This window comes from Chelonia mydas, chromosome 1 (assembly GCF_015237465.2).
Source record: "Chelonia mydas isolate rCheMyd1 chromosome 1, rCheMyd1.pri.v2, whole genome shotgun sequence".
Classification (NCBI taxonomy): Eukaryota; Metazoa; Chordata; order Testudines; family Cheloniidae; genus Chelonia; species Chelonia mydas.
Window position 1 is genome coordinate 183,489,678 of NC_057849.1, and position 13,825 is coordinate 183,503,502.

The 13,825-nt window shown below is 43.3% G+C and overlaps 1 protein-coding gene across 2 annotated transcripts in view; it reads left to right on the top strand.

The window, feature by feature from the left end:
* Positions 1-6,515, top strand: part of MPZL1 (myelin protein zero like 1) — a 61,984-nt gene extending 55,469 nt beyond the window's left edge. For both annotated transcript variants that reach the window (XM_037906762.2, XM_027820015.3), the window contains exon 6: positions 271-6,515. In XM_037906762.2, coding sequence (XP_037762690.2) covers positions 271-372 — 102 coding nt within the window. In that variant the 3' untranslated portion in view covers positions 373-6,515. The remainder of the gene's footprint in view (positions 1-270) is intronic.
* The last annotated feature ends 7,310 nt before the right edge of the window (positions 6,516-13,825 follow it).

Genomic DNA, 13,825 nt, shown 5'->3' on the forward strand with positions numbered 1-13,825 from the left:
TGTGGATCCTTCCTTGCATTCTTCACACGCCGGCCAATCCAGTTAAAATGAGCCCCTATGCTGCATGGTACACTGGGGTTGCAAGTAAGGTGACACACCAGATTTCTTGTATAGGTGAAGGCTCAGTCCACTTGCTTTGGGATTTCACTAGCTATCAGAGACTGTGCATTTGCTGTCTCTGTATTCTCACAGGAGACCCTGCAGTAGGGAGAGGGAAGTGCAGCCCTTTCTTAAAAGCACTGATTCTGTGTTTTGTCTCTCTGTCCTCAGGGCCCAGTCATTTATGCGCAATTAGATCACTCCGGCGGGCGACACAGCGACAAGATTAACAAGTCAGAATCCGTAGTTTATGCTGACATTCGGAAGAACTGAGGAGATCCCACCATATCCAAAGCAAAACAAAAATTCAAACTGGAATGGCTTGAATCAAGTGTGACCCAGAGAACTCACATGTGGCCTTTGATGCCTGGGCTAGGACCAATGCATGTGAATACAGAGAGATATATATGTGTTGTGTGTAAATAGTCTATTTAATCGTACAGAAGTGAGACCAGTGTTGCATGTTGAGATGCAGTAAGAATTCTGCTTATAAATGGCCAATATTCTTTTTTTGTATCTAGGATAAGGGGAGAAAAAGTGAAAATGCATAACATGGCAATTTTTAAGTATTTTTTGTCTCAATCATTAATGGAGAAACTGGAAGGTGCTAGGGGATTCTAGATTTACCTGATTGTTTTTCAACAGGGTTTTCCTTTTTTGAAGGGATGGATATGAGGAAGGTAGTTTCTGTAGGATATTTCCTCTTCTCCAATCTATACAAATTGACTGCCACCTCATCTTACTTATACAATTAGATCTCTTTGCTCAGAAAAACCCTCCCCATCTGCATGGGAGAAGGAAGAGCTAAGCTATAAAGGGTCTGGTAAATTTAGCCATTTAAAATGTCTACCCTTCACCCCTTTAAATATGTGAGAACTTTACATTTCTATAACGGTGATGTTGCTCATAGATTAATAGATTTTATGGCCAGAAGGGACCATTATTAGCTCATCTAGTCTGACCTCCTGTATATCACAGGCCATAGAATTTCATATAGTTACTCCTGTATTGAGCCCATGTATTGTTAGAGCTTAAAGCCAGTCCCTTAGAACACAGGGACTGTGTTGGCCCAGTGGGGTTTGTGCAGTGATAATAAAACCCAACTTTTCATAAGTAAGCAAAGGGGACATCTAGGAAGCTTCATATCTGGGTAACTTGCTTCAGTTAAGATCCTGATGTGCCCTTCCCTGAGACAACCTGCTTCCAGTGAAACCTGCTGGGTCGTTTGTCCACTTGTAGCAGGAAGCAGGGGCTCTTCTGGAGAGAGATGACATTGCACTTTGTGGAAAAGGAAAAGTGATAAAACTTTACTTGCAATAATCTGCCTATACTGTCTTTCCCTGAAGCTAGTTTAGAGTAAGGGGGAGAACCGTGATGAATGGGACCATCACAAGCCTGCTGCTATAAGAGGACAGGGCCATCCTTGGTTCCACTGTCACTGACTCTTACTAAAGTCCCATCTCCTGTGATCTGCTAAAACAGGAAAAATTGAATAACGCAGGAAGCATGCAGCCCCACCTATATCACTGACATTGTGGCTAGCTTGCTTCTTTGGGAATCTCCCCTGTGACCTGTTTAGTCTAGTTGAAGGCATGTGAGCTGGACCCACACTGGAGAGATTCATTTCAAGGTTTTAGATCCTCTTTGTTCTTCCCTTGCTTATATTTCCAAAGGTTCGTTGAGTCCTTCTGGAAGGAAACAAGCTGCCTCTTGTGTGTAGTGAATTGCAGGCATCATGACCTGAGATCTTGTCTGAGCCTGAGTAAGGACGTTGAGCTTTTGGATTTATGGGAACATAACCAACATTCCATGGCTGGAATAGACAGCTTCTATGATGTGGCTGTCTTAAAGCTGTAGCCAGAAAGACTTGATGCAATATGGGACTGAAACTATTAAGAACCTACTCTCCCTTGACTTGTCTTAACTTTGAAGCTTGTTTATCAGGAACAGTAACCTGTGTTAATGGAAGTGGATTGATTCTGACTGAGGGCTTGGCTACACTTGCAAGTTAGAGCACATTAAAGCAGCCCTGGGCACTCTAACTCCTGACGCGTCCACACTGGCAAGGCATGTAGAGCGCCTGGACTCTGCAGCTGGAGCGCTTCTGGTAATCCGCCTCCACAAGAAGCGGAAAGCTTGCTGCGTCCTGGCTGAAATGCCTGGGTGTCAGTGTGAACGAGCTGTTGCATTACTGTGCTGTGATTGGCCTCCGGAAATGTCCCATCATCCTCTGAAGTCAAGTGGCCACTCTTCTCATTGTTTTGGAATCGGCTGCTGGCATGTGGATATCCCCTTTCAAAGCTCTGTTTCTGACAGCCGGCATGCTTATCTGGTCCGGAACAAAGCAAATCATTACTGTGGAATGCTGCAGTTGTGGGGAAAAGGGGTCTGCCGCTATCTGAACTTACAAGACAGTATGCTGACATGCTCTCAGCCCCCCCAAAACCCACTCTCCCCCCACATACACACAACACACTTCCTGTCATACTCCATTCCCTCTCCTCCCATTTGAAAAGCACGTTGCAGCCACTTGCACGTTGGGATAGCTACCACAATGCACTGCTCTTTGTGGCATTGTAAGAGCTGCTAATGTGGCCACGCCACTGCGCTTGAATCTGGCAGTGTGAACACATGGCAGCATTTTCCCTGCTGCGGTCTCTGAAGGCTGGTTTAACTCCCAGTGCTCTACATCTGCAAGTGTAGTCATGTCCTGAGTGAGCTGTCTTCAAGTTTCACTCAGTTCAGAGGAATTCATGATTGCCTTGTGGCTAATGAGATCAGACCAGAGACCTGATCAGTTTTAACCCTATACTTTTAGCCAATGGAGCATGCAGTTTCCTCTTGATTCCCTGCCACTAACCCAGGTCTTTGTCAGTTAAAAGGAAATGCAAAATTTAAAGGGCTTTTAAAATTCCTCCAGGTTTGCTGCCCTTGTCCATCTCTGGCCCTGCTGAGGTTTGTGCTGTGTAGGACTACTTCTGATGAATGCCTAGTGCTAAGTCGGAGAAGGCAGGCTTGTAGCACAGCTCAGGGATAAGCAGAATCCCTTTCAGGGTAAAACAAATGTAAAAACTGAAATGGGGATGAGGCTACAGTTAATACTTTGTGACTAGGCTTGGAAGGATTAGATTTTTATTGGTAAATGTCAAAACGTTGATTTCACTGTACATGCACAAACTGACGCATAAATATTTCTATCGATAATTGAAATTTAGAGGTAAGCAAAGTAAGAAAAATGCTGCTTGAGAACTTATTGGTTTGATTTAAGGCTATATACTTTGTATATTTTGACATATGATGTTGACAGTTTGTGTGCTGTGGTTATAATGCTTTAACCTTTTAAATCTCAACATCTACTGTCATTAAATAATTGTCTCATCCCTCAATTTCCCACAACTGTGAAAGTTTAAACTGAAAAAATGCTTAAAACCCATAATTGTGCGCAACTTTGAAAATTTAAATTGATAAAAATTGAAAAAGATGCTTAAAAATAAGCATGGATATTGTCCATCAAAATGATAAAGAATAAAAAATAGAATTCTGCCAAGCTGGTGTAGAAGTGTTACAGCTCAAAACCTCCCTGTCCCTTCCCTTCCCATGTAAAGAAATATAAACTGGGGGCTGCTCTACACTGGGAATTTACCTTGGCATAGCTACATCTCTCATGGGTGTGAAAAATCCACCCCCCTGTGAGATGTAGCTATGCTGACCTAACCCTCCTCGGTGTAGACAGAATTCTTCCATTGACCTAGCTACCACTTCTTAGGGAGGTGAATGACCTATGCTGAGGGGCGAACCTAGTGTTTATACTGAAGTGCTACAGCAGTGCAGATGCAGCTGTGCCACTGTAGTGATTAAAGTGTAGACATACTTTGAATGAAGCTATCGTAAAATTCCAGGTTATGGTCTGATCCTATTAGCCCATTTTGAAAGCTGTAAAACTGAATGAATTGGCTGCATTCTTCTCCCCACCGCCCCTTTCTGTATGGCAGTCAGTTACTCAGGGCTTGTCTACACTATGGAGACTGTACCAGCAGAGCTACAACCGCAGAGCTATGCCAGCATGACCTTGTAGTGGAAGCACAGCCTACAATGATAGAAGGGGTTTTTCTGCTGGAGTAGAAACACCACCTCCCCCAACGATGAAAGCATTGATTTGTCAATGTAGCTGTCTCTACGGTGGGGGTTAGGTCAGCTTAGCTTTGTTGGATGGGGTGTGTTGTTTTTTCGCATCCCTGACTGACATAGCTGGGTCGACCCAACTTTTAAGTCCTGGTCTGCACTTCAGATTTAGATTGACCTAACTGCATTGACCAGAGGTGTGAAAAATTAATCGCCCTGAATGCTGTAGTTAAGCCAACCTAACTCCCGCCGTAGGTGCAGTTTGTCTTCTGTCGATGTAGGAAGCATCTACACTAAGGCACTGGAGCTGTGCCGCTATAGCACCCATACTGTAGACATGCCCTACATGTAGACCAAGCCTAAGACAGCTGTGTTGTCCCAAGGGCTCTTATAATGGAGGCAACTCTTAAATAACGAGCTGAGGTGAGTTCCATGGGAATTACATTGTATCCAGGATGGCCAATTCTTTATAAATTTTGTCTTTACCGCTCAGGGCATAATACGTCACAGCACAGAAACTAGAGTCGGTACCACATACAATTTTCTACTTGTCAGGAGAACTCCTTCTCCCGACTATAACTGACCTTGTACTCACTGCAGACAAAGACACATACCCTTTGGGATTGCCGCCTGGGCTCTGTCTGCTACAGGAACTGGCACCTTTTTGAGAGCAAGGCTTGGATGCTATCACTTCTGTTTTGCTTGTCTTTCCCCTGAGAAAACATGCTGCTGCTGCTCCTCGCTGGAACTGAAAAGCTGGCAAAGCAGCAAAATTCTATTTCAACATCTCAGGCCTTTTAACCCTTAGTAGACTGCCCCCAAATGAGCATATAGGTGCAGCATCCGGAGGGCTGGTGTTGCTACTTGCTAACTCGAGTGTCTAGTGAATGAATTGGCAGCTGTATTCTTCTCCACATCTTATCTCCACCACCCCTTTCCATGCGTAGGTCAGTGTTTGACTGCAGTTCTCCAGGGCAGATAACCCAGGGTTGAGGGGGTAGGACAAGGGTATTTTAGGTTGTGTTTGGAGGAGCTGTTACGTTGAGAGCCTTCCCACAGTAACAGTGATCCCTGTTGGTGCGTAAGGCCCAGTCTATACCTGGAGTGCTCTGTGTTTTGCAGAGTTCTATTGGCATTTCAGTTTATGATTAGAGAAACTGGAATTAGGTTTTTTATTTGTCTTTTAATATTCCAGAGTTGTTTGTGTAAATGTGTGTGTGTGTGTACATGAAACTTAAAGGCTTCATTTCCCTAGAGAGCGGACTGTTGAAGTGGTGGGGTGAAGAACCATATGATCTCGAACATAAATGCCCCGGAACCTGTTTTAAACCTTGCTTGGCGTTTACATTATTCTCATATCTGTCTAGGACCTTTAAAACCAGGATTTTTCTCTTATGTGTATTGGGGGGCGGGGTGTTCGAGGAGTATTTTTCCCTCTTGAAAATGAATCTGTGGTCAAAGATCTGGGGAAGTATCTGACATGGCTGGGGTTGCAGTCATTTTCCCATCATACCAGCATCTAGGTCTTGGCACATTGTATGATAAAGGCCACCAGAATGCATCGAATCATAGAAATGCTGGGCTGGAAGGGACCTCAAGTAGTCATCAAGTCCAGCCCCCGGTCTGAGGCAGGACTAAGTGATGGAGATCCCTAAATCATAAACTACTTTGCTCAGACTTTATTCCATTGTGTGGGTTGTTTTTTTGTTTTTGGTTTGTTTTTCTGTTTTTTAAAGGCCTCCCTCCTCCTTCTCCTCAAACACAAGCAATCCCTTTTATTTTTAAGGTATTTCTGCACTTTCTAAAACTGGAATTTAAGTTGAATAAAGTTTCCTGCCTTCTGGGGTGAATATGCTGTGCAGTCTGGTCTCCCGCCCCTCCCCAAAGCAGCCACAACATGGAGTATTAGAGAGACTTTGACAGGGAGACAGGAGCTTTTGGTTCTTATTCCTGCATATCTTCTTCCTGTATCTTCCTAAACGGGGGAGTAAAGCCCACTCCTCACTAAGAGGATAGCGCACCAGGATCCTGCCTGGTTTTGGGGGTGGAGGAAGCAGGACAAACACCTATAAAATGGGTGTATAATTATTGTGGGAGGGAGCCAGGTGTATACTGCGTGGCCTCACTCTATAAAGTTAAAGGTATAGAGAGCCGGGGATAGCAACTGTGCTTTGTGCTCTGCTTGGACAGATTCTTTTGATTTGGATACTAAAATCATACTGTAATTTTTCTTGACTGATTTTAATGTTTTCTATTGTAATCTTTTGACTATTTTAATACACTTTTTTCCATTACTGGTCTGTTGTGGTCTGTTGCACAAGTCATATCTGGTTGGGGATGGGATAGGGGAGGGAGACTGGAATACACAAGCCTCCTCCCTTGCACCTTAGAGACAACACAAAGATGACATTTTCCACTCATCTGACACAAGCCACCAATATCCAAATACTGCATGGCTGGAGAACCTTTCACCGGGGGATCTTGGCACATAAGCTGCACAATTCCCTTGTGAGGCAGGTAAGTGAGGTTATTTCCCTTATCGACCTGTGGAGCTGCAGGAAAGGGTAAAGAGGCTTGTCCAAGGCTACTCAGCAAGTCAGTAGCAGAGTTGAGAATAAGAACCCAGGGGAGTGCTCTTCCAGTTCCCTGTGTCACTAACCCACCGCACTGTGAAGCTGCCTTTCCAGAATGCTGTTTTCATCAGTCTTGAAAAGTATCTAGACCAATCCTGTTAGACAAAGGCCTCCTGTTGGAAGAGAAAATGCTTTCCCTAACCTGCCACTGAACAAACAGTAATTGTTGCACTTGGCAAAACAGATCTATTGGTCTGTTTAAAGATCTGACCAGAGATATTTGTGACAGAAATGGCAACTTCCTGCCATATCCTTGGGAGACCTTATTGAATGAAATGTCTTTTGAGGTCCATTGTATTAAATGAATGATTTATGCCATGGTGGTAACAAAGTGTTAAGTGCTTTTTCCTAGGGAATATCTAGGTGAATACTAATTCCTTTCCTCTGGTTATGCAAAACCTTTTGAAACTATGCCCTGAGGAGTGAGCCATTGACTGCTGATCACCTGTTACATGAGGCCATGATCAAAAGCCTTCCATCTAATTCACTGTGGATGGGCATAACCAGGACCTAGAATTTTTTAGGTTTCTGCTTAAAGTTCTGTGGCCCTCATTAAGAGTAGGGGTTTGTCCACTTTCCTTAGCCATTGAGAGTAGGCTGTGTATCCTCCCACCTTACCTGTGGTGGCTATATTTCAGGGATGGGGATTGCCATGTACGTATAGTTTGTAAAGTACTTGGGATGAAAGGCGCTGTGTATATTGAGGAAGGGATGTGGTTAAAGGAGGAGACTGAGTCAGGAGATCAGGGTTCTGTTTTGGCTGTCATCAAGTCACTTGCTCAAGGCCACATAGCCTCTGTACTTCAGTTCATCTACTCAAAGCATGTAGCCACTAACCCATGGTAGATGCCTTCGCCATGCCACTATATGGGAGGAAAGGGATATTTTAAAAACCCCTCTGGATTTCCTAGTGAATCATGTCTTTTCTGACAAAATTTCTTGTGGCTGAGATTATCTTGTCTTGGGCACTTTGTATTATCACAGTTTGATCGTTTGTCAATTTTTTGTAAGTTTTTTAACAGCTGCTGTTTTCTATCCCATCGTCAGGGAATGGCTGGCATCTCAGATACCAGAAACTTGCAAATGCTGGCTTCTTAAGGGTGATCACTGTACTTCAGACATGTTAGGGGCTTACTTGAAAGCTTTGAGATCTTGAAATGGAAGGTGTTATAGAAGGGCAAAGTGTTGAATAATCACTTTCTAGTGACGTGCTGCTAATATTTTTAAGAGGCTCCAACAAACATCCCCCATCCTACCTTAGTCTGTTTCTAAATTCTGTACTAGAAGTATTCAGAGGTGGGACTGAAGGATCTTCTCATTCCCCCACACTCCTAAAGGACACCTCACAACCGTAACCAAGAGGGAGGCACTACATTTGGCAAACGGTTTAGTTTGCTGGAACCATTCCCATTCTTTTCCTGAAAACACAGTGCAATGATGGTCACACTTCAGCTTGTAACTGGAAACAGTAGACAGCTGGAGCAAATCTAGTTCATTTTGAAAGTAAAAAGTGTCTCTCCAGAGATATAGTTGAATGTCAGTGAAATGTCTGTGGGAAGGATGGTTCAGCAATAATCAGAGGTGGAAAGTGATCAGAGCCTTGTCTTGATGGGCAAAAAGGGAGTGTTTCAATTGTTAGCTTAACACCTGAAGTCCTTTAAATTGTTATGTTGGAGGTGTAATTTCCAACTTGGGTAGACATATCCAGGCCAGCTCTGATTGAGCTAGTGTACTAGACATAGAAGTGTAGCTGCAGTGGTCTGAGCAGTGGGCCGGGCTAACTGCCCCAAATATGATCCTCTCAGAGACCTTAGGTACCTACTGGAGGTGACTAGTTCATCCTTCCATCATTTTAGTGCTCTAGCTTGATTGGTTAGCATGGGTACATCTACCCAAGCTGGAAATCACACCTCCAGCTCAAGTGTAGCCTGCCTCTAATGGCATGTCTAACACATTTGAAGCTATTATCGGTGTCCATGTTTTAACCTAGGTCACAATATGGTCAGCGAACACCGCTTAAACACGGTAGCCTGCAACCTACTGGGGCTCTTCAGTTGTGTTAGGGCTAATCATATGTTTGCCCTTCCTTAATTTTAGCAGAACTATAGCACAAGGGGTGGGAAGAACCTCCCGCAGCATCTTGCTGATCTACTAAAGCTAAAAATGCCGTATTGCCAACTCAAGGGATGTGATCATATTACTTGATACTGACTTTTTTCCTGAAAGCCCCAACTCCCAGGGTCCTGTATCTCACTTTAAAATATATTTGTAGCCCCTGTAGTTGTGGAGGAAAACCTGGCGATATAAACTTCTAAAGGCTCAAAAAGTAAAGGCAAATACTTCTCCCACCTTCCTCCCTAAAATTGGCTGAAAACTGTAGGAATCTTTTGAATATTTGAGAATACTTAATGTCTGTACTGAAGTTTTCCTAATATGTAATCTAAATCTCCTTTACTGCAGATTAAGCCTGTTAGAATTTATCCTATCTTCAGTAGACCTGGAGAATAATTGATGACCATCCTCTTTGTAACTAAAAGACAAAGGGGATGGGAAGAACCTACTGCAGCATCTCACTGATCTATTAAAGCTAAAAATGCTGTATGATAAGCATCCTCTTTGTAACAGCCCTTAACATATTTGAAGGTTATCAGGTCCCCCCTTAGCCCCTTTTCCCCTCAAGACTGCTTTTTTTAACCTTTCCTCATAGGTCAGGTCTCTCCAATTTGTCTCTACATCTTTCTTAAAGTACAGCATCCAGAATTGGACACAGTATTCCAGCTGAGGTCCCATCAGTGCTGAGTAGAGCAGACAGCTACCTTCTGTCTCTCACATACAACACTACTGTTAATACCCCTCAGAATGCTTTTTTGCAGCTGCATCACATTGTTGATCCGTATTCAATTTGTAATCTGTTATAACCAATATATCCTTTTCAGCAGTACTACCCCCTAGTGTATGATGGATAATAATTTTGTAGTTGTGCATTTGATTTTTCCTTTTTAAGTGAAGTACTTTGCACTTGTCGTTATTGAATTTTATCTTGTTGAATTCAGATCAATTTGTCAAGGTCATTTTGAATTCTAATCTTGTCCTCCAAAATGCTTGAAATCTCTCCCAGCTTGGTGTCATCTGAAAGTTTTATAAGCATACGCTCTACTCCATTATCCAAGTCATTAATGAAAATATTGAATAGTACCAGACCCAGGACTGACATCTGTAGTACTGCACTAGATATGCCCCTCCAGTTTGATAGCAAACTACTCCGAGTATAGTCTTTCAACCAGTTGTGCACCCACCTTATAGGATTTTCATATAGACGGTGTTTTCCTAGTTTGCTTTTGAGAATGTCATGTGGGACTGTCAAATGGTTTACTAAAATCAAGGTACATCATGTTTACTGCTTCCCCCTATCCACTAGATCAGTAACCTGTAGAAGAAAATTAGGTTGGTTTGGCATGATTTGTTCTTGACAAATCCACACTGGCTATTTCTTACACCCCTATTATTCTCTAGGTCGGGGTGGCCAAACTTACTGACCCTCTGAGCCACATACGACAATCATCAGAAGTTCGAGAGCCAGGGCACATCTGTTGGGAGCCGGGGTTGTGGTTTCAACCCGCTCCTGCTGAAGCCCTGAACCCTGGCAGGTGCACCCTGCAGGGCTGAAGCCCTGAGACCCCCTCTCCGCTGGGCAGAAGCCCCTACCACACCACCCTGCTGCAAGGCAGAGGTCCTGAGCTTCCCCCTCAATCTGGTAGGTGGATATTGGGGGGGCCTGGAGGACTCCATGAGCTGTACTTGAATGATAAAAGAGCCACAGTTTCGTCACCCCTGCTCTAGGTGCTTACAAATTGATTGTTTAATAATTTGTTCCAGTATCTTTCTGGGTATCAAAGTTAGGTTGATTTGTCTGTAATTTGCTGGCTGCTCTTTGTTTCCACTTTTTAAAGTTTGCATTTCTCCAGTCCTCTGGGACCTGTCCTGTCCTCCAAGAGTTCTTGAAAATAATAGCTAACTGTTCCAAGATTGCTTCAGCTAACTCCTTAAGTACCTAGGATTAATTCATCAAGCCCTGCTGACTTGAATACATCTAACTTACTTAAATATTCTTTAACATGTTCTTTCCCTATTTTGGCTTGCATTCCTTTCACCTTGTTGTTAATATTGTGTTGAGTATCTGGTCTTTTTAGTCAAGACTGAAGCAAAATAGGTGTTTAAACTCCTGCCTTTTTGAGTTCATCAGTTATTAGCTGTCCTTCCCCGCTAAGTAGGGGATATTCACTTTGTTGTCTTTCTCTTGTTTCTAATGTATTTAAAGAATCTCCTCTTATTGCCTTTTGTGTCCCTTGCGAAGTGTAACTCATCTTGTGCCTTAGCCTTTCTCATTTTGTTCCTATGTGCTTGTGCTGTCCTCTTGTACTTCTCCTTAGCAATTTGTCCATGTTTCCATTTTTTTGTAGGATTCCCTTTTGATTTTTCAAGTGCACGTTAAGATGGGTTAACAAGCTCCCCCTCTGTCGTGGGCTGGGATCAATGTGTTTGAACCCTTTTTAGAAACTTCTTTTCTAGCCCAGCTATAGTAGGAATGCTGCTGTATTTGGTACTGTACCTTGGACAATGCTTCAACACACAGCCTGGTGCCAGTAGTTATATATGGCTATAATTTGTCAACTGCTGTAGATAAAGCTTAATAATCAGCTGAAAATCTGTTTAGATCTGTAGTGTCCAACCTTTGGCCCATGACTTGAGAAACTTAATACTTGATTCCAAATGAACAATGTGTTCCCTGAGCTGTGTCTTTGATTATTTTTTTAAAGAAGTATTTGAATCAGGTGTAGAGCACAACCTCCCCCATTTCCTCTGCAGTTCTAGTAGGCTGAACAGCTGCTGTCTCTTCCCTTTTGCAGGGCTCCAGCATGGCAGTTGCTGTTGTACAAGATCTGCAGTGTAGGAGGGGGAGGAGAGAGTAATAGCTGTGGTTGCTCCATTGCCTGCTTCTCTGCTGGGTTGTAGGAGCCCCAGGGCGCACAGGACAGGAGCCTACCACACACTACTTGCCCCTAGAGAAATAAACTACTGATTGTTGCCCTTTGCCTTTTTAAAAATATTTAGCCCTCAGGCTGAAACTGTTGGACAACTGGTTTTAGAGCGTCTAGGCAAACCTAAAGGGTGGAGTGGGAAAGTGGAGAAAAGGCTATGGGAGGGGATGTGTGCATACCTGAAGGGAAAACAGAATTGTGGGAGAAAGATACAGAATGAGAAGAGATGGGAAGAATGAAGTTAAAGAAAATTATACAGGAGGATGAGAAACTAGAAGGGAATGAAATGCAGGCGCCATGGTAACTTTTGTTAATGAAAGTGTGCAGGAAGGATTCTGTGACTATCTGGTTTTATATTCTGGGGGGGTTTCAAAATAAGTAGGGGGAGTGAAAGAAATCTTCATAGTTTGTACTGTCACCCCTTCTGAGTCACTTCCCATTTGTGTGTGACATTTGCTAGCTAGCATGATGAAACAGAGTTTTTAAACCAGGTTTCTGAAATGGTTTGAACATAAAATCAGAAATGTAGGGCTGATAGGGACCCCAAGAAGCCATCAAGTCCCACCCCCTGTGCTGAGGCTGTAAATGTAGACCATCCCTGGCAGATGTTTAAGAACAGGTTGGACAATGAGGGAGATTCCACAACTTCCCTTTGAAGCCTATTCCTTAGTTCAAAATTACCTTTGGAGTTAGGAAAAGCTTTCTACTATCTAACCTAAATCTCTCCTTGCTCCATATTCAGCAGGACTACTTGTCCTGCTTTTGGTGGACATGGAGAACAATTGACTAGTCCTCCTTGTAACAGCCGTTAACACATTTGAAGACTTACTAGCTTCCCCCACCATCTTATTCTTCTTTTTGCAAGAGTAACCATGCCTGTTTCAGAGTAGCAGCCGTGTTAGTCTGTATTCGCAAAAAGAAAAGGAGTACTTGTGGCACCTTAGAGACTAACCAATTTATTTGAGCATAAGCTTTCGTGAGCTACAGCTCACTTATGCATCCGATGAAGTGAGCTGTAGCTCACAAAACCTTATGCCTGTTTTAACTTTCCCCCTCTCCACTGTCTCCTGTGTAACTGTGTATAAGCCATCTTAAGATATGTTCTAAAGCAGTGTTTTGTTAATACATGCAACCTCAGGGTGGGGGAGGTCCTTGAAAGGGCAGGCTCTGGTGTACTAGAACTAATGCATTTCCAAAATCAAGGTATAGCATGCTGTATAAGGAGTGATAAAACTGGATTCAGTTCTCCTTTCTACCCATCCCTGCCCCAGCTGCAGTGGAGCACAGAAGGGGCTGGAATGGATGGTGAAGCTGCTTTAAGTCAACAGTTGAATTGCAGTGCAATGTGTGAAGGAGGTGAGGCTGCTGTATTCATGAATACTATATATGCTATGATTGGCTGACCTGTAAGGGAGGTTTTGTCTGACACTAGAGTTAAATCAAAAAGAGTTGTCAGGAAAAACAACCAGGAACAGCAATGAGCTACTACGTTTGGCTAGAACCCAGCAAAGATAAGATTTATTTGGCCAGGGGTGGGAGCCTAGGCTCAACAGGACTCTAAACTATTAATTGCAGTGTTGGTCCAATGAAAAATATTACCTCCTCTACCTTCTCACTCAACTGAGAAATCATTGAGAGAGTTGATCAGAACCTATTCCTTTGAACAGCTTGATGATGCAGGCTTTGCAGAGGGCGGCTAAAGAAGTTGCCTTACCTGCCTAACAGGGATTGGGAGTGGAGGGGGGCGGGGGGGCGCCAAGATCTAAGTAGGCCACAGCTGGACTTTTTAAAATTCTTGGCCTTCCTATTAAAAATAAATAGCCTGTTTGGAAAAGGCTGTATAGTCACAGAATATGCTACTGGTCACAGTTACTGAATCTAAGTCAGGCCTACTGAAATAATCATAGTCGATACAGAGTGGGTCTGCAACTG